Source organism: Bos taurus, chromosome 24, assembly GCF_002263795.3.
Source record: "Bos taurus isolate L1 Dominette 01449 registration number 42190680 breed Hereford chromosome 24, ARS-UCD2.0, whole genome shotgun sequence".
In the NCBI taxonomy this organism is placed as follows: domain Eukaryota; kingdom Metazoa; phylum Chordata; class Mammalia; order Artiodactyla; family Bovidae; genus Bos; species Bos taurus.
Window position 1 is genome coordinate 46,677,111 of NC_037351.1, and position 21,219 is coordinate 46,698,329.

At 40.5% G+C, this 21,219-nt stretch overlaps 1 protein-coding gene across 4 annotated transcripts in view; it reads left to right on the forward strand.

The window, feature by feature from the left end:
- The first annotated feature begins 6,399 nt into the window (after positions 1-6,399).
- KATNAL2 (katanin catalytic subunit A1 like 2) overlaps positions 6,400-21,219 on the forward strand; it is a 109,622-nt gene continuing 94,802 nt past the window's right edge. Inside the window, exon 1 of one of the 4 annotated variants that reach the window (XM_059880805.1) lies at positions 6,400-6,566. In XM_059880805.1, the coding sequence (XP_059736788.1) occupies positions 6,516-6,566 (51 nt within the window). In that variant the 5' untranslated portion in view covers positions 6,400-6,515. The remainder of the gene's footprint in view (positions 6,567-21,219) is intronic. The other 3 variants (XM_024984252.2, XM_024984251.2, XM_059880807.1) reach the window with 3 other exon arrangements.

The following is a 21,219-nucleotide window of genomic DNA, read 5'->3' on the forward strand; positions in this document are numbered from 1 at the left end:
AAAGGGACGACAGAGGATGAGATGATTGAATGACATCACTGACTCAATGGACATAGATTTGAGTAAACTCTGGGAGTTTACTCAAATGGACAGGGAGGCCTGGCGTGCTGCAGTCCATGGGGTCACAAAGAGCTGGACACGACTGAGTGACTTAACTGAAGTCATCAGAACAAGACGCAGTTTCCCCCTCAGTCAGCCTCTCCCACCAGGAAGCTTTCATAAGCCTCTTATCCTTATCCATCAGAGTGCAGACAGAATGAAAACCACAATCACCGACAACTAATCAAACTGATCACATGGACCACAGTCTTCTCTAGCTCAATGCAACTATGAGCCATGCTGTATAGGGCCACCCAAGACAGATGGGTCATGGCGGACAGTTCTGACACTGCTGACCCACTGGAGAAGGGAATGGCAAACCACTTCAGTATTCTTGCCCTGAGAACCCCATGAACAGTATGAAAAGGGAAAAAGGTATGACACTGAAAGATGAACTCCCCAGGTCAGTAGGTGCCCAAATATGCTACTGGTAAAGAGTGGGGAAATAACTCCAGAAAGAATGAACAGACAGAGCCAAAACAAAAACAACACCCAATTGTGGATGTGACGGGTGATGGAAGTAGTCTGATGCTGTAAAGAGCAATATTGCATAGGAACCTGGAATGTTAGGTCCATGAATCAAGGCAAATTGGAAGTGGTCTAACAGGAGATGGCAAGAGTGAACATCGACATTGTTAGGTAGGTAGCACAGGGAAAAGGAGTTCAAAATGGTGGTGGCTAAAAGACAAGGAAGGCCCAAGGACCAGAATGAAGACTTCAGGCAGAACAAACAGAACAAACAGCACTCCTGTGCCAGGGACCAGCCCCGGCTGATCCAGGGTATTCGAAGCGGGGACGGCGTCGGTGACCTATTTATTTAAATATTTTATCAAAGATATAATGAGTAATAGGATGAGGATAGCTCAGTGAGGAAATTCAGTGGAGAAAAGAGGCTGAGTAGCTTGGTTTACGCGGGAGACCAATAAAACTTCAAGACAAGAAGTTTGCACCACTTACGTAGGCCGCAGGCATCCTTCCGTTCTCCCGAAGGAGAGGAGACACTGAGGCCTCCCCGGTCGGATCTTAGAAGCCCAGGCATAATTAGCAAGCATGGCGGGTTCCGCGCTCCAGATGGAGACTCAGCCAGAATTTGAGAGAGAGAGCGACATGGGAAGACCAAGTTTCGGTGAATAAGGCCCGCACTTTATTTTCCAAAGTAGTTTTTATACCTTAAGTTATGCATAGAGGATAATGGGGGAAGGGGTAGAGTCCTGCAGCAAGCCAGGCTTTCTTCCTGCAAACTTATCATATGCAAAAGCTTAGGTGATTTGCATCATCTTCTGGCCCGGAGGCCTGTTAACCTTTTAAGACCCCTTCTTCAGAAAACTTATTTTTCTCTAAAGGTGATAAGTCAAGCGCCACCCTCCAAAAGCATTAGATAAAGTTGCATTCCTACAGAGCAAAGGTGTGGTGGGCTATAACAAGAAAAAGAATTAACTCAAGGGTCCCAGGTTACAAACATTAAAGCCACTATTTACACCAATTATATTAATCAATACACTGCCAGGGACACAGCAGGTAAGGGATATGGAGACTTAGCAGCAAACATTGGCCCAACAAGTGAAAATCCCTTCACCAATACAATTTCTAATCAATCTTCTAACTGCTCAAAGGAATCTATATTTAGACAGTTTAGAACATCTCATGCCTCTCACAGTTGGGAGGCTCTGAACAATCACATGTGGCCGGAAAAACCTATTCAGGCAGGCTAGAGGATTTCCAAAGGAGTTTGGAGGTTGAAACACTGTCACACTCAGGAATTATTAACTGGAGCTGTAAGCTAACTCTTTTTTCAGAGAGAGGTAGTGGGGGACAGCCCCCTGTAAAGTCAGAGGTGTAGGTGAAAGCACAAAGCAGAAAGTAGGCAACTCTGGTTTTGGGGGTAGATGCTCGAGAATTTCCAGGGGGACTCCTGAGGCTCGATCCCGCCTTTGCGTATGCCGAGCCTCCTTCCTCATGACCTTTGTCATGGGTGGAGCTCCTCACGCTGGCTCCCGGCAGTGATAGAATTCCAGTTGAGCTATTCCAGATCCTGAAAGATGATGCTGTGGAAAGTGCTGCACTCAATATGCAATATGCACTCAGTATGCAATATGCCGGCTCCGGGCACTCCTGGCTAAGCCCAATTTGCATAGGGTAGGCCCAGGTGGAGGAAAAAACATATAAAAGGAGGAGCCAAAGCGCTTTCTCACGGACTCTCTCCCGCGTGCGTGTGCTCTTTTCTTTCTCTCTGTCTCTCACTCTCTCTCTCTCTCCTGCTATCTTCTAAATAAAATAGAGCTGTAACACTGATTTGCCTAAGAGCTGTAGCACGGTTTGTCCAAGACCCGAGAGCTGTGACGTGCCGAGGGCTTTAATATCTGTTGCTCCAAATCTTTGTTGTGACGAGACAAAGAACCGAGGAACATACACTCGTGTAACAGACATTTTAGGAATCAGTGAACTAAAATGGACTGGAATGGGTGAATTTAACTCAGATGACCATTATATCTACTACTGTGGACAAGAATCCCTTAGAAGAGATGGAGTAGCCATCATAATAAACAAAAGAGTCCAAAATGCAGTACTTAGATGAAGTCTCAAAAATGACAGAATGATCTCTGTTCGTTTCCAAGGAAAACCATTCAATATCACAGTAATCCAAGTCTAAGCCCCGACCAGTAATGCTGAAGAAGCTGAAGTTGAATGGTTCTATGAAGACCTACAAGACCTTCTAGAACTAACACCCCAAAAAGATGTCGTCTTCATTATAGGGGACTGGGATGCAAAAGTAGGAAGTCAAAAGATACCTGGAGTAACAGAAAGATTTGGCCTTGGAGTACAGAATGAAGTAGCTCAAAGGCTAATAAGAGTTTTGCCAAGAGAACGCACTGGTCATATCAAACATCCTCTTCCAACAACACAAGAGACGACCATTCACATGGACATCATCAGATGGTCAATATCAAAATCACATTGATTATATTCTTTGCAGCCAAAGATGGAGAAATTCTATACAGTCAGCAAAAACAAGACGAGGAGCTGACTGTGGCTCAGATCATGAACTCCTTATTGCCAAATTCAGACTGAAATTGAAGAAAATAGGGAAAACCACTACACCATTCAGATGTGACCTAAATCAAATCCCTTACAATTATACAGTAGAAGCGAGAAATAGATTCAAGGGACTAGATCTGATAGACAGAGTGCCTGAAGAACTATGGATGGAGGTTTGTGACATTGTACAGGAGGCAGTGACCAAGACTATCCCCAAGAAAAAGAAATGCAAAAAGGCAAAATGCTAGTTTGATGAGGCCTTACAAATAGTTGAGAAAAGAAGAGAAATGAAAGGCAAAGGAGAAAAGGAACCATATACCCATTTGAATGTGGAGTTCCAAAGAATAGCAAAGAGAGATAAGAAAGCCTTCCTCAGCGATCAATGCAAAGAAATAGAGGAAAACAATAGAATGAGAAAGACTAGAGATCTCTTCAAGAAAATTAGAGATACCAAGAGAACATTTCATGCAAAGATGAGCACAATAAAGGACAGAAATGGTATGGACCTAACAGAAACAGAAGATATTAAGAAGAGGTGGCAAGAATATACACAAGAACTATACAAAAAAGATCTTCATGACCCAGATAACTACGATGGTGATAGTTTACAGTGAAATGTCTCGGATTCGTGATCTCCGAAGAAGATTTAGTTTTGGGACCAGAGACTGGCTTGACCACTCAGGGCTCCTGTGTGGCAGAATTTTTATTACAGTGAAAAGGGACAGAGAAAACTTCTGACATAGACTTCAGAAGGGGGTGGAGAGTGCCCTACACTAATCTTCAGCAAGAGAATTATATATTTTTAAATTAGTTATTACAATAAATCAAAAGAATCTCAAGTTTGTGAAAATTTTACCAGATCCACTCCCACAATTTACATTTTAGGATAACAGGATCAGAACTTAAGAATAGAAAGATCTTATTAGACCAACTTCCATAATTTACATTCTAAGATATCAGGATTAGTCAGAAGGTTTTCAGGTAGGAGAAACTGCCCTCAAGCAGGATATATTGTTGTTGTGTAATCCTTAGTACAGAGTTTAAGTTGAGTTGTTTGTTGTGTAATCATCAGTTCCTGTAATCATCAGGGCTTAAAGAAAAAAACGTTTTATGTGACTAAGACTAAGGAATGTAGAAAAAAAAAAAAAAGTTTGTCCTTTCCTCCTCCTTGAGAATTCCAGACCCCTATATCCTCCTCGAGAACCCCAGATTCCTGTCTCCTCAGAGACTCCCTGACTTCTTTTCAACCTGCCTAGGAATTCATTCTCTCAATGGTTTGATCACTCACCTAAGGCCAGACATCCTGGAATGCAAACTCAAGTGGGCCTTAGGAAGCATCACTACAAACAAAGCTAGTGGAGGTGATGGAATTCCACTTGAGCTCTTTCAAATCCTGGAAGATGATGCTGTGAAAGTGCTACACTCAATATGCCAGCAAATTTGGAAAACTCAGCAGTGGCCACAGGACTGGAACAGGTCAGTTTTCATTCCAATCCCAAAGAAAAGCAATGCCAAAGAATGCTCAAACAACTGCACACTAATTGCACTCATCTCACATGCTAGCAAAGTAATGCTCAAAATTCTCCAAGCCAGGCTTCAGGTATGTGAACTGTGAACTTCCTGATGTTCAAGCTGGATTTAGAAAAGGCAGAGGAACCAGAGATCAAATTCCCAACATCCGTTCAGTTCAGTCGCTCAGTCATGTCTGACTCTTTGCGACCACATGAATCGCAGCACGCCAGGCTTCCCTGTCCACCAACTCCCGGAGTTCACCCAGACTCACGTCCATCAAGTCAGTGATGCCATCCAGCCATCTCATCCTCTGTCGTCCCCTTCTCCTCCTACCCCCAATCCCTCCCAGCATCAGAGTCTTTTCCAATGAGTCAACTCTTCGCATGAGGTGGCCAAAGTCTGGAGTTTCAGCTTTAGCATAATTCCATTTGCATTTCTTTTCCATGGGGATGGTCTTGATTCCTGTCTCCTGTACAACGTCACGAACCTCATTCCATAGTTCATCAGGCACTCTATCTATCAGATCTAGGCCCTTAAATCTATTTCTCACTTCCACTGTATAATCATAAGGGATTTGATTTAGGTCATACCTGTATGGGAAAAAGCAAGAGAGTTCCAGAAAAACATCTACCTCTGCTTTATTGACCACGCCAAAGTTTTGACTTTGTGGAGCATAAGAAACTGGAAAATTCTTAAAGAGGTGGGCATACCAGACCACTTGACCTGCCTCCTGAGAAATCTGTATGTAGGTCAAGAAGTAACAGTTAGAACTGGACATGGAACAACACACTGGTTCCAAATCGGCAAAGGAGGACGTCAAGGCTGTATATTGTTACCGTGCTTATTTAACTTATATGCAGAGGACATCATGTGAAATGCCTGGCTGGATGAAACAGAAGCTTTAAGTTGGCTTAAAACTCAACATTCCGAAAACTAAGATTATGGCATCTGGTCCCATCAGTTCATGGCAAATATATGGAGAAACAGTGGAAACAGTGCCAGACTTTATTTTTGGGGGCTCCAAAATCACTGCAGATCACTCCAAAATCATTGCAGCCATGAAATTAAAAGACACTTGCTCCTTGGAAGAAAATCTATGACCAACCTAGACAGCATATTAAAAAGCAGAGACATCGCTTTACCAACAAAGGTCCGTCTAGTCAAAGCTATTTTTCCAGTAGTCATGTATGGATGTGTGAGTTGGACCATAAAGAAAGCTGAGCGCCAAAGAATTGATGATTTTGAACTGTGGTGTTGGAGAAGACTCTTGAGAGTCCCTTGGACTGCAAGGAGATCCAACCAGTCCATCTTAAAGGAAATCAGTCCTGAATATTCATTACAAGGACTGATGCTGAAGCTGAAGCTCCAATACTTTGGCCACCAGATGCGAAGAAACGACTCATTTGAAAAGACCCTGAACCTGGCAGAGATTGAAGGCAGAAGAAGGGGACGAGAGAGGATGAGATGGCTGGATGGCATCACCGACTCAACGGATATGAGTTTGAATAAACTCCGGGAGTTGGTGAAGACAGGGAAGCCTGGCGAGCTTCAGTCCACCGGGTCGCAAAGAGTCGGACACTACCGAGCGTCTGAAATGAACTGAACTGCCAATCATCCCCTTTGTGTCTCTTGATTGGCCAGTGCGGTGCAAAAGCTCCGGATTAACAGGATTATTTTAACGTTGATTGGCATGCGGAAAGAATCCATCTTTGTCCAGTGATTGGCCGGCATGTCTAAACTCTGGCCAATCCTGAAGGGGGCGGGCTGGTTAAGCGTCAGATTTCCCTGAACTGCCTTGGTGGCTGTACTGGTAGGCCTAATAACTGGCTCCTTTTCTTCCTACTCTCGGTTCTTAACGCAGCGTCCTGATGGAGCTATCTTACCAGACCCTCAGGTTCACCCATCAGGCTCGGGAAGCGGTAAGGAAAGCATATACTATCAGAAACTCCTCTCCTCTTCCTGCGGGCCGATTCCTGTGTCCAGTTGCTATGGCGACAGAGGCCGCTGCTCTTGTGGCGCAAGCACAAAGTCTGGGGACTAGGGTTGAAGCGGGGTTGCGGAAAGAAAGTCGGATTTGGGCTCGACTACTGTTTGATGAAAGAGACGGCAGAGTTTGTGACTGAGGAGATGAGGTGTTGAGGGGAAGGCATTATTATCAGGCAGGCTGAGTCTTGATGAGTGAGCGGATTTAGAGTATGGTCAAAATGAAATGGTTGAAACGCAGGATAACACTGACTTGGGAGTTGGAATACGGGGTTCTGGTCCTGATTCACTACTACCAAGGTTGAGACTTTAGGAATTTAATTCCTCTTTCAGGCTTCCGTTCCCGCAGTAGAAAGTAAGGTAATTGGACTATAATCCTTTCACACAAAGATTACATGAATTTTACAATACATAGTGTTACCTATTATCTGTGTCCTTAGCTAACTGGCTCAACAATATTTTCCACAACAAAAAACGTAAATTGAAGCTGTATTATATGCCAGGCATCGAGGATATAACAATACTTCAAGGGGAAAATGATTACAAACATTTTTTTTTTAGTTGAAAAATACTGATATTTAAGCTCCACCTCCAGAGATTCTGATTTACTGGTTTTGGTGTATCCTGTTCATTGATAGTTTTTAAAACCTCAGTTGTGATCTCAATCTCGATTGCAATGTGTAGCCAAGATTATGAACCACCACTCTACTGTTTCCCACCTTTAAAAAGAAGCTAATAATACACAATGAAAGGTAACCCTTTGGCCTTACACTCCCTCTACCTAGCAGTGTCTCTCCAACTTCTGCAGTTTCTTTCCAACTCATGGAAAGGATTGGCTACACTAGCTATTGCCACTTTGTCGCCTCTGGGTTGTGCTTAAGCCCTTCCAACCTGAGCCTGAACCACCGGCATCAAAACATTTGGGGATGGCTTTTAATAAAGCAGATTTCTGCACCTCCCTGAGAATTACAGAATCAGAAGCTCTCTGGGATGAGGATATTGAAACGTGCATCTTAAATTCAGACTCCAGGTTGGAAAACCACTGCCCTAGATAGTCTCACACATCTTCATGACTTCCAATGCCATCTGTATGCCAGCAGCTCCCTTAAACTGACTTTAGACTGGACTTCTTTGCTGAGCCATGTGATATCCTAGAATATGGAACACAGAAAGGATGATAAATCAATTGACTACTTGACAAATCCAGTGGAAAATCAAGTATCTGCATGTTAACTTGTTCAACCGCTAACTCTTAACCTTCCCCTCTAAAACTTGTGGCTTTTCCAGTCTTCCTCTATCTGGGAATGTGAAACCACCATCCACCCAGTGGCTCAAATCAGAATTCTGAGAGTCATCCTTAGCTCCTTCTTCCTGCTAATTCCTGCTTAAGGAAGGCATCAGCAAATCTTACAGGTTCTATTTATATAATGGATCTTTAATAATAAATATTTCTACAGCCTTTATCTGGGTACAAGCCACCATAATCTATCACTTGAACCATTTCAATAGCCTCTTAACCATTCCCCCTGTTGGTTTTACCTCCTTTCAGTCAATTTTTCCTCCAACGATCAGAGTGATCTTAAAATTGTGTCACTCCTTGGCTAGGATCCTTTTAATGGCTTTCCATTATACTCGGGATAAAAGTACCACCTTGACATGATCTACAGAGCATGGTAATGTTGTGGCCCAACTTCCTCTTTGCCTCCCACTGCTCTAGGAACATTCTCTCAAATCTGACATGTTTCTGAACTCTATATAGTTTGTGCCATGTAGGTTATTATTTAATTGTGATTAATTTATGGTATTACCTGTTTCCTGCATGTGATATTGCCTCTCAGGCAGAATTCACGTGACTTGAAGACAGAGGCCCAATCTTGTTTTTTTGTTCTATTCCCAAGATGGCACTGCTGCTGCTGCTAAGTCACTTCAGTCGTGTCCGACTCTGTGCGGCCCCATAGACGGCAGCCCACCAGGCTCCACCGTCCTGGGATTCTCCAGGCAAGAACACTGGAGTGGGTTGCCATTTCCTTCTCCAATGCATGAAAGTGAAAAGTGAAAGTGAAGTCGCTCAGTCATGTCCGACTCTTAGCAACCCCATGGACTGCAGCCCACCAGGCTCCTCCGTCCATGGGATTTTCCAGGCAAGAGTACTGGAGTGGGTTGCCATTGCAAGATGGCACTAGGGAGAGCCATATTTAGGTATGCTTATTGATGTCTTAAACTCCTGGGGTCTAAATGCAAGGAATTTTACTGATTAGGGGCCTGTGGAGGGGATAGATTGAGGTGGGGAAGATAATCAGTGAATTTGATGTATGTCCATAGGAACTTGATCATCTGTGTTATCTACTGTATTGGATTTCAAGAATACTTCCTCTTTATTTGGGTGATTTTTATTGTTTCAAATTTTAAATATATATGTTCTCATATATATATATTTCAATTGCATTTTTGTTTTAAATAATGTAATGTCACACTCAGTTTTAAAAGATTTAATAGTTCTACAGAACTTAAGAAAGTTTCCTGCTCCCTTTCACACCCTCAAGTATTGCTCCCCAGAAGCAACTACTTTTGCCCTTCTTCTTCAAAATAACAAGTTAAAATTTCTGAATTTTGATTTTCCATTGTCAGATGCAAATTCTACTTACTTTGATGGAAAGTGAGCATTTGGCTTTTTTTTATCCTACCTCTTTCCTTCCCCATCCTCTCTCTTTCTCTCTGGCCCATACTTCCCTTCCTCCATTCTCCCAAGATCGTTTTATCACAATTTTTGATTAAATACAAATTCAGTATAATTGTGTATATTAATCCAACCATGAAACCATTATTCACAGCTGAGCCATATGGTAAACTGTGGTTGTATTTTATTTTTTATTTAACTGTGGGATAGGACTCAGTCGTAGCTTCAGTTCAGTCGCTCAGTCGTGTCCGACTCTTTGCAACCCCATGAATCCCAGCACGCCAGGCTTCCCCGTCCATCACCAACTCCCGGAGTTCACCCAGACTCATGTCCATCGAATCAGTGATGCCATCCAGCCATCTCATCCTCTGTCATCCCCTTCTCTTCCTGTCCCCAATCCCTCCCAGCATCAGAGTCTTTTCCAACGAGTCAACTGTTCGCATGAGGCGGCCAAAGTCTGGAGTTTCAGCTTTAGCATCATTCCTTCCAAAGAAATCCCAGGGCTGATCCCCTTCAGAATGGACTGGTTGGATCTCCTTGCAGTCCAAGGGACTCTCAAGAGTCTTCTCCAACACCACAGTTCAAAAGCATCAATTCTTCGGCACTCAGCCTTCTTCACAGTCCAACTCTCACATCCATACATGACCACAGGAAAAACCATAGCCTTGACTAGATGGACCTTTGTTGGCAAGTAATGTCTCTGCTTTTGAATATGCTATCTAGGTTGGTCATAACTTTCCTTCCAAGGAGTAAGTGTCTTTTAATTTCATGGCTGCAGTCACCATCTGCAGTGATTTTGGAGCCCCCAAAAATAGTCTGACTAAACTCTGCCTTATTCTTAGGTTTACTTTTCTGTATATTTGATACTACTTTCTTCCTAAATTTTCTGAAGAAACTGTAAACCTCCTCTCCATGTGGTGAAGCTCACCAAGAAAATTTTCAGGTTTTTTTTCTTTTCCTTCTTTCCTTTTGTTTAGAAGAGTGACTTAAACAATTTATTTAATCATTTTTGGTTGTGCTGGGTCTTGGTTGCTGTGTGGGTTTTCTCTAAGTTGCAGAGAACGGGGGCTACTCTCTAGCTGCAATATGCAGTCTCCTCATTGTGATGGCTCCTCTTGATGTAGAGCTCAGGCTCGGGGCACTAGGGCTTCAGTAGTTGCTGCTCCCTGGTCACTAGGTGCGGCCCAATGGCGTTGTTGCCCTGAGGCGTGTGGGATTGTCCCCCGACCAGAGATGAGACCCATGTCCTCTGCATTGGCAGGCAGATTCTCAACCGCTGGGCCACCAGGGAAGTTCCTTTTTCCTCCTTCTTGCCTTATATCCCTGTTTTAGCAAAATACACCAACCAGTGGCTGCCAGAGAAAGGGCACATTGGAGGCAAAGTTTTTGAAGTACGTATGCACATACATCCAGACAAAGCAGCAGTGTATGAAGTGGCTTTCCAGGTGAAGAACCTGCCTGCCAGTGCAGGAGATGACTGAAGCGACTTGGCATGCATGCACACTATGCGTGCAACTCTGTCCTTCTCTCACCTTGTTGATGGTGTGGCTGAGACTGATACTCTAGGTTGGAATTGATTTCATGTCATTTGAGGAGGCATTTCTCCATTATTTTTTAGCTTCCAGTGGGGTAGCAACAAGTGTGATGTTATTCATTCTCTGAATCCTTTTAGAATCTTCTCCTTACCATCTCTAGTTTCTGAATTTTCATGAAGATATCACTTGTTGAGAATTCTTTTTCATTCCCAGTGCTGGTATGAAGTTATGGGCCATTTAGATTAGGGAATTCATGCCCTCAATTCTGGAAAATATTCTTGTATTATTTCTTTAGATAATTTCTCTCTCTCTCTTTTTCCCTCTTGCTCTTCCTTTCTTTCTCTCTTGTCCTTCTTCCCTCCCTCCCTTCCTTTCGTTTTCCTGTTTTCCTTTCCTGGAAGTCCTATTCATTGAATGTTTGACTTCCATATGGAATCTGTAACATGCTGGTTTCTGTTTTATTTTACAATGCTTACTCTTGTTTTTTCTTATCAAGAGACCTCGTCAACTTTTTATCTGATTTGGTTGAGTTTTAAATTTCTGCTTTCGTATTTTTATTTCCAGATACTTTCTTATTGTCTCAGTGTTCCGTTTTCATGGCTCCTTTTAACTGTGAAGGTTTTCTCTCCCTCCCTGCCCCACCCCCTTCCCTTTTTGTCTTTTGCTCCTAGTATTTTGTCTGTTTCTGTTGCAGGAAGACGGACCCCTTCCAGGGCCCAAAACTGGGCTCTTGTCTAACACTAGGAAATGAATTGTCCGAGGAGACTCGTGTGCTGACAAAGCAAGAGATTTTATTGGGAAAGGGCACCCGGGTGGAGAGCAGTAGGGTAAGGGAACCCAGGAGAAGTGCACTGCTGCGTGGCTTGCAGTCTCACAGTTTTATGGTGATGGGATTAGTTTCCGGGTGGTCTTTGGCCAATCATTCTAATTCAGAGTCTTTCCTGGTGGCGCACGCATGGTTCAGCCAAGATGGATGCTAGCGAGAGGGATTCTGGGAAGCGGACGGACACACGGTGTCTCCTTTAGACCTTTCCTGAATTCTTCCGGTTGGTGGTGGCTTATTAGTTCCTTATTCCTTATCAGGATCTCCTGTCATAAAACAACTCATGCAAATGGTTACCATGGTGTCTGGCCAGGGTGGGCGGTTTCAATGTGCTTCCCCTAACATTGCCTCTCTAGTTTTTCTTTGCTTTTTTTCCCTGGTGCTCTGTCTTTCATGTAGGTTTTCCTCAGAAATCTAGTGAACCTTGCCTGAGGTAAGACACCTAAAAGCGAATTAGAATCTGTGAGCTTTAGAAGAGGCTCCTCAAATAGGGATGGGTTTTTCTGTTGGATGATCAGGTAGGCAGGAGCTTTTTTATTGGGACATCCACAGAAGCCAGTTTCTGTAGATATTTGCTCTGAGGTTTTCAGTTTCTCCAAGAAATGCTCTTCGCTTTCCTACAGGGAATGAGGGCAAAACAAGCATGCTTCCTATCCCTGTTGGAGTTAAACAGGGAAAGGCAGTTGTTTGGGGGTGGGGGGTTTCTCTTCACTGTTCAGAGCAAAATTTGTACTTACTCTTTCCTTTTTTAAAAAAATTCCTTTACCATCATTTTAATGTGATTTGGGGAGACAGCAGAGAGAAACAATCTCTAGAACAGTTTTTGTTTTACAGATATGTATTGTCTACTGGGCCCAAAGACTCGCACTAGTTGCTTTTGCAGGAGGTGAATTTAAAAAAAATCAACTAATATATGATTCGTATCTAAATGATAGGTTTGTTTTGTTATTGTGGGTTTCAAATCAGGCATTTGTCATACTTGTTTGTATGTTAAAATTTACTTTTAAATACGGTTATTTATTTGCATATGATAGGGGTTGGTGGCTGAGCTTAAGAATGGGAGTTAGATACTTTTCAATTCATATACTGGTTTTTACTTAACACTGAGGTGTAAATATACATTTATTCATCAGCTCCTATAATGAACACTTACTTAGTGACTACTATGTATAAAAACATGGTGTTTTGAGATACCCGTGATGTTTTGGGCGTTGAAACTGCCGATTAGCCTTAGGAAACGCCTCTTGGTTTTCATGATACTACAGTCTCCTAGAGTTCTGTTTTCCTTCTTGGCCTCTTTAATGCTCTTATCTTTCTCTGTCCCTTACAGTTTTGTTCTTTAGGATCTAAACTTGCCCCTTTTGGTCAGCCTTTTCCAAAGTTGACAAAGTGCCCCTCCTTGATGCAAAGAGTAGACATCACCATGCCACCTTTATCCCAGTAAATTATAATTGGATTTTTCCTTGTCATGACCTTTTCCTTTCCCGTCCTTTTCCTTCCCCTGACCCCAGTAGACTATAAGCTCCTTGAGGCAAGAACTCTGGTAAGTTTCTTTTCTAACTGGTAAACTGATAATGTTTCAGAAGGGCTTCTGAGTCTTTAGTGTGCACACTGAACACCTGGGATGTTTTGAACATTCAGGTTGTGATCCAGTAGTTCTGGGTGTGCATCATGACCTCCTGTGTGGTACCGTAATGATCTGTGGGTAGCAAAGATCTGTGAGTGGAGAATTTTCTCCTATTCCATTTTAAATTTAGTGTTTAATTAAAATAAAGCTGTGTCCAATTTGTAAACCTCTGCCACTGTTTTTTTTTTTTCCCCACTTGAAGGTAAGATCCTGGGGGAAAGGAACTCTGAGGAGCAATTGCTTCATTGTTTTTAATTTGACCACAGAATTTAAACCAAACAAACAGTAATTGGTATCAATGCAGAAGAACAGTTTTTAGAAAGCCATAATTGAGCCACACATTCATGTGCAAAATAATCTGATACAAAATTACTTTTATTTATTCTCACTTGTCATTACAGGTACTTTTCAAAAGTTGTGACTTCGCTTGTGCGAAACTTTTATATTAAAAAAATACCTACTATAAGTGTTAACTAATTAATGAGGTGGCAGATTAGGTTTTTAAATGAGTGTTGTTAAATGCCTTAGCTTTTATTAATCACATGGTCCCCTAAAAAAAAAAAAAAAAAAAAACTAGGGTAATTGAAAATTTAATTACATCAATGTTTTTCTTCAGAGAACTAAGGCTTATTAAACTTTAAATGTTCAAACATTTAAGCATCTATTGAAATACCAATAGCTATAAACAATGCGCAGTTCTAAATACTAATTAAATGAGCTCTAAATCACCATAAGCTAAGCTGAATTTTAAGTAACTCATGTTTTAAGTGCTCTGCTCTGCTCTTACTTACTTAAGGAAGATTAACTACTTCACTGCTGACCACCGGTGTAGCCTTGTGGGGATCTTTAAAAATGCTGTGGCTGATGTTGAACCACATTTTTTCTGTACTTGGACCAAGAAAGGGAGACTGATCAGACAACCTGGAACATTTTGCTAATGTCACATTGATACTCTTGGAGATGTGTTTTTTTTTTCTTTATTCCCCTACTTTTAACCACATAACTGAGAATATACAGATGTGAATTTGTACATTTGGTGTTTTGTGTTAACATCCTTTCTTTCTTTTGTAAAAAAAAACAACTACATTAATTTTAATAGATTTTATTTTTAAGTATAAAAAGTATATATCTCTCCATTCAGATCAGTCTTGTGTACATTTAAAAAAATTTATACAGCTTCCTGCTTTCAAATGTGATACAGCAAATAGTACCAGCAGTTTTGCAGAGATGAGACAGGGAGCTGAATTTGGGAAGACTTCGGTGGTTAGAATGGGGATGGAAGAGGACCAGAGAGGAGGCAGCTTGGCAAACAAATTGCTCCATGCTTCTGAGTTTTGGGCTGAATACTAAGCTGTGCATACACAGAGTGGAAATGTTTGAAGCTGGGGTAAAGCCAATTATCAGGGAACTGTAAGAGGAACAGCTACCCGTGCTCGTGTAACACTGCGATGTTTGAAGTCCAACCAACCTGAGTGGAGACCTCTTGTGGAACAGCAGAGCATTTACTGGAGATTCTAGGAAGGCAGTGCGTGAGGGAAGATTCCCCTGGAGGAGGGCATGGCAACCCACTTCAGTATTCTTGCCTGGAGATTCCCATAGACAGAGGAGCCTGGTGGGCTAGTCCATGGGGTCGCAGAGTCAGACACAACTGAAGAGACTTGGCACAAAACTAGTCTTAGAATAAACATGACTTTACATAACCTCTTTTCTAACAAAGCTTAATAGGATCAGAATTACCTGCAAATAACTGAACGATCTGCTTCTCCCAAACCCTCAACATACTTAAAAGAAGGTAATATAATCTAGAGATTTGCAGGACTGGCATCCAAGGAAAAAACTGCTAGCGGTCATAAAAAACAGGAAAATGTGCCAAAACGACAAAAATCCGTCAACAGAAGACTCAGCAATACAACAAAAGACAGAATTGGCGGATGGGGGGTCTTTAAAAACAGTTGTTATAAATATGTTTAAACATTTACGGAAAACATGATTATAAAAAGGAGAAAAACAAGATATAAGAAAATAGGCAAAATTGTTTCTGGGTCCTCAAGTCTGTTCCATTGGTCTTTTTGTCTATTTCCTATGCCAATGCCACACTGTCTTAGAAATATAGTTGTATCCATTCTTTTATTTTTATTTTTTTCATTTTTTAAGTTATATCCATTCTTTATGGGCTTCCCCAGGTGGCTCAGTGGTAAAGAATCCTCCTGCCAATGCAGGAAACGCAGGATTGATCCCTGGGTTGGAAAGATCCCCTGGAGAAGGAGATGGCAACCCACTCCAATATTCTTGCCTAGGAAATCGCCAGAGGAGCCTGGCAGCCTACAGTCCGTGGGGCCGCAAAAGAGTCAGACACTTGTTTAGTGACTAAACGCCAATCCATTCTTGATATCCTCTAGAGCAAAGACTTCTCACTTGTTCTTTTTTGTCAGATGGTCACACTATTATTGACATGTGTTTACATATTTTAGAATCAACTTGTCAAATTCCACAAAGGTTGCTAAATTTTGATTGAGATGGCATTGAGTTGGAAGAATAAATTTGAGAAGAATTGATGATTTAAAAATAATGAGAATTACAAAGAATTCTCCAATTGAAGAGTATGGTTTCTCTTTTTATTCTGGCTTCCTTAATTTTTTTCAGTAGCAGTTTAGAGTTTTCTGCATAGAAAACTTGCCCATTTTTGTTAGAAATACTTGTAGTTCTTGATACCACTCTAAATGGTTTTCATATCATTGTAAATGGTTTCTTGGTTTTTAAAATTTAATTTTATATTTATTACTAATATGTAGAAATGCAATTGATTTTGTATGTTGATCTTATTTTAGCAATATAAAATAGTGTGCTTAGAGTTCTTTTTTTAAATCAAAGAAGTGTGTTGATTTTTACCAAATACTTTTCTACATTTGTTAAAGTGATTATAATATTTCCCTTTATTTTATAATGTGGTGCATTAACTATGTTGTTTGATTCTCTAATATTAAACAGTCTTATCTCATTCCTGGGATATGCTGAAGTTTGATGTTACATAATGGTGATTCAGTTTGCTAATATTTTGCTTAGACTTTTTCCATCTATATTAATGAGTGAGACTGGCCTATTGTTTTCCTCTTTTGAGTGTCTTTGTCAGGTTTTAGTATGAAAGATATGTTGTCCTCATAAAAATTAAGAAATATTCCCTCTTCTTCATTCAGTAGTAAAAATTATGAAGATTGCCATTGTGTTTTTCATTGAATGGTAGAATTTGCCTTGAAAGAAATCTGAGAATGGATTTCCCGTAGAAAGTGTTTTGCTTTGTTTTTTGTTTGTTTATTGCGTGGTTTTTAACAAATTCAGGTTATTTTCATCAAAACTGTTGGTACTTTAAAATTTCTTTTTGCTGTTGATTTGGTATGTTATGTTTTTTTAGAATTTATTTATCTCATCTAAATTTTCAAATTTATTGGCATAATTGTTCATAATATCCTTTCTTTTTTTTTCATAATATCCTTTCTTAAAAAATTAAATATATATGGAATCTGTAACCATCTTCCCTTTTTATTCTTACATTGGTTTTTTTGTGCCTTCTCTTATTTTTCTTCATTAGTCTTACCAAAGGTTTATCAATTTTGTCAGTCTTTTCAAAGAACCAAGTTTTGTTGATCCTGTCTATGGTCTGTTTGATTTCTGTTTCTCTATTTTTGCGGTCTTAAAATTATTATTTCTTTGCAAATCAAAACAACAGTGAGCTATCACCTCATACCAGCCAGAAGGCTAGCATCAAAAGATCTACAAACAACAAATGCTGGAGAAGGTACGGAGAGAAGGGAACCCTTCTAGTCTGTTGGTGGGAATATAAATTGGTACAGTCACTATGAAGAACAGTATGCTGCTGCTGCTAAGTTGCTTCAGTTGTGTCCGACTCTGTGCGACCCCAGAGATGGCAGCCTACCAGGCTCCCCCGTCCCTGGGATTCTCCAGGCAAGAACACTGGAGTGGGTTGCCATTTCCTTCTCCAGTGCATGAAAGTGAAAGGTGAAAGTGAAGTCGATCAGTCGTGTCCGACTCTTAGCGACCCCATGGACTGCAGCCTCCAGGCTCCTCCATCCATGGGATTTTCCAGGCAAGAGTACTGGAGTGGGGTGCCATTGCCTTCTCCTATGGAGGTTCTTAAAAAACTAAAAACAGAGCTACCATATGACCCTACAATCCCACTCCTGGGCATATATCTATCCAGAGAAAAACATAATCTGAAAGGATACATACACCCCAGTGTTCATTGTAGCACTGTTTATAATAACCAAGATAGGTAAGCAGTCTAAATGTCCATTGAGGGAGGAATGGATAAAGAAGATGTGTTACATATATACAATGGACTATTACTCAGCCATTAAAAAGGATGAAATAATGCCATTTGCAGTAACATGGATGGACCTAAAGAGTGTCATACTGAATGAAGTAAGTCAGACAGAGAAGAAGTGAAGTGAAGTCGCTCAGTCGTGTCCGACTCTTTGTGACCCCATGGACTGTAGCCTACCAGGCTCCTCTGTCCACGGGATTTTCCAGGCAACAGTACTGGAGTGGATTGCCATTTCCTTCCCCAGGGGATCTTCCCGACCCAGGGATTGAAGCCAGGTCTCCCACATTGTAGACAGACGCTTAACTGTCTGAGCCACCAGGGAAGTCAAGTCACACAGAGAAGGAGAAATATCATATGACATCCCTTATATGTGAAATCTAAAAAGAAATGATACAAATGAACTTACAAAACAGAAAGACATTCACAGGTTTAGAAAACAAACTTAGGTTGCTGGGGATGGGAGGGATAGTTAGGGAGTTTGGGATGGACATGTACACACTGCTGTATTTAAAACAGATAACCAACAAAGACCTACCGTATAGCACATGGAAGTCCGGTCAATGTTATGTGGCAATCTGGATGGGAGGGGGATTGAGGTGGGAAGTGGATACATGTATATGTATGACTGAGTCCCTTCGCTATTTACCTGAAACTATCATAACATTGTTAATCAGGTATACCCTAGTACAAAATAAAAAATTCAAAAGAATAAAAAAAGTGTAAAAAATGGTTATTTTCTATACTTTCCTTGGCTTTATTATTTTTTATAATTTATTAATATATTTGCTTAATTTTTAATATTTATCTTTTTTCTTTTAACAGATGCATTTAAAGATTTAAATTTTCCTTTAATCACCGCTTTGCCTGCTTCCATATGTTTTAATATGTAGCATTTTAATTTTTCTTTTTTATTCCCTTGTGGCTCAGCTGGAAAAGAATCCACCTGCAATGCAGGAGACCTGGGTTCCATCCCTGTGTTGGGAAGATACCCTGGAGGAGAGAAAGGCTACCCACTCCAGTATTCTGGCCTGGAGAATTCCATGGACTGTATAGTCCATGGGGGTGCAAAGAGTTGGACTCAACTGAACGACTTTTGCTTTTTTTATTCAGTTCCAAATATTTTCTTATATCTATTATGATTTTTCCCTGACTCATAAGTATTTAGAAGTGTATTATTTACATATGGGAGGTCTGCTGATACCTTTTGGACATTGTTTTCTAGTTTAATTGTGCTGTATTTACTAGCAACATTCTACAGGATTTCAGTCCTCTGACATTTGTCGAGAATTGTTTTATGGCTCAACGTATGGTTAAGTTTCTTAATTGTGTTGTTCAAATCTTTTATATGTTACAGATTTTTTTTTCTCTTTGTTCGAAGGCATATAAGTATCTCTCACTGTAATTGTATTTTTTGCCTATTTCTCCTTTTGATTTTGTCAATTTTTGCTTTATTTGATGTTATGTTATTTTGTGGGATGAATGGTATCCCCTTCTCCCAAAATGTTATATGTTTAGGTACCTAAACATATAGAATTGTTATCTTCAGTTAATTTGTGTGTTTGATGTGAGATAGGGGTTAAGTTTATTTTTTTTTCCTATTTGGTTATCCAATTGCTCCAGCATCTTTTAAAAAATTTTTGAATTACTGTGGCAACTTCGTAAAAAATCACATGACCATATATTTGTGGGTTTATTTTTGAACTCTCTGTTCCTTTTGATTGATAGATTTATCTATCTCCAGGTCAGTATCAAACTATCTTAATTATTGTGGCTTAATACTAAGCCTTAAAAACTGGTAGTATAAATTCTCTGACCTAGCTATTTTTCAATGCCATCTTGGTTCTAAATTTCCACATAAATGTCAGAATCAGATTTTCAATTTATATAAACAAGTTCACTGAGCTTTTGATAAGATTGCATTCAATCTATACATCAGTTTTAAGGAGAACATCTTTAAAAATTCATTTTCTCAATTCTTAAATGTTATAACTTTTTAAATATCTCTTAGCCCTATTTTGTCATTTTCAGCATAGAGGTTGCATTATTTTGCTAGGGCTGCCATAACAAAATATCACAGACTGGGTGTCTTAAACAGCAAAAATTTATTTTCTCACAGTTCTGGAGGCTAGATGTCCAAGAAAAAGGTGTTGGCAGGTTTGATTTATCCTGAGGCCTTTCTCCTTGGCTTGCAAGTGGCCACCTTTTTGCTGTGTCTTCAACATGGTATTTCCTATATTAGAGAACCATCTCTGGCATCATTTCACATGTCCAAATTTCCTCTTCTTCCAAGGACACCAGTCAGATTGGATTAGGGCTCACCCTAATGGCCTCATTTTAATTTATTAATCTCCTAAAGGCTCTGTCTTTAAATACAGTCACATTCTGAGTTATTCACGGTTAGGGCTTCAGTATATGAATTTGGGGAGAAGGGGATACCATTCATCCCACAAAAGAAATCTGCAACATCTTTTGTTAAATTTGTTCCTACTTGATTTTTATAGACTATTGTAAATTATATTGATTGAAATAGTTTTCCTCAAGTCTGTGTCTGATACTTCTAATATCTTGAGTTCCATGTGGATCTGTTTCAATTTTCTGTTATTCCTAATATTTTTCATTTATGCTGTTATTCTCTTAGACTGCATGGTAGTGTAGTTGATTTGTTTTTAGAAATAATTTGTGATGAAGGATGATGATATCTTCCTGTAAAGGTAATTTAGGCTTGTTTCTGTCTTGTGCCTGGTGGGAGGAGCTAGCAATTCAGGAATGTCTCAATCCAAATTTAGGGACTGAGATTTTTCTGGGGTTTCCCTAGTAGCTCAGCTACTAAAGAATCCACCTGCAATGTAGGAGACTCCCATTTTATTCCTGATCCGCTGGAGAAGGGATAGGCTACCCACTCCAGTGTTCTTGGGCTTCCCCAGTGGCTCAGCTGGTATAGAATCTGCCTACCATGTGGGAGACCTGGGTTCAATCCCTGGATTGTGAAGATTCCCTGGAGAAGGGAACAGCTACCCGCTCTAGTATTCTGGCCTGGAGAATTTTAGGGACTGACATTTAGGGACTCAATCCAAATTTAGGGACTGAGATTTTTCTGGGCCATACAGAACATGGGCACCTTACCTTATCTTTTGTCCTCATTCCTAGAATGGAATAAGGACTGAATATTCATTGATTTTGCCAGGGTCCCCTATCTTCATGGGTCTTGGTTTAGAACTTTTGCACCTTAGCACTTTGAGGTTGTCAAATATACTACCCAGCTTCTTAGCCTTTTAGAGGCAGGCAGATGTTCTAGAGAAAAGTGGATTCACATGCCACGGTCATGTCTTTGTATTAAATACACACACACACAGAGTTGTGTCTGTGGAATAAAATCCTATCAGTGAAATTGCTATATCAGTTTGTATATGTGTATATTTGACATGTGTGCATCTGAAGAATGCAATTCTGTGGAAATAAATAAAAACCACCCATATTGAGGAAACAGGCTATTTACTGAGTGCTTGCTGTAGTAAGAAAGTCAAATGTCATCACTTGCATTTGGCAGGCAGGGGAGTGGGAAAGCTTTATAGTGAAAAAAAGTGGGAA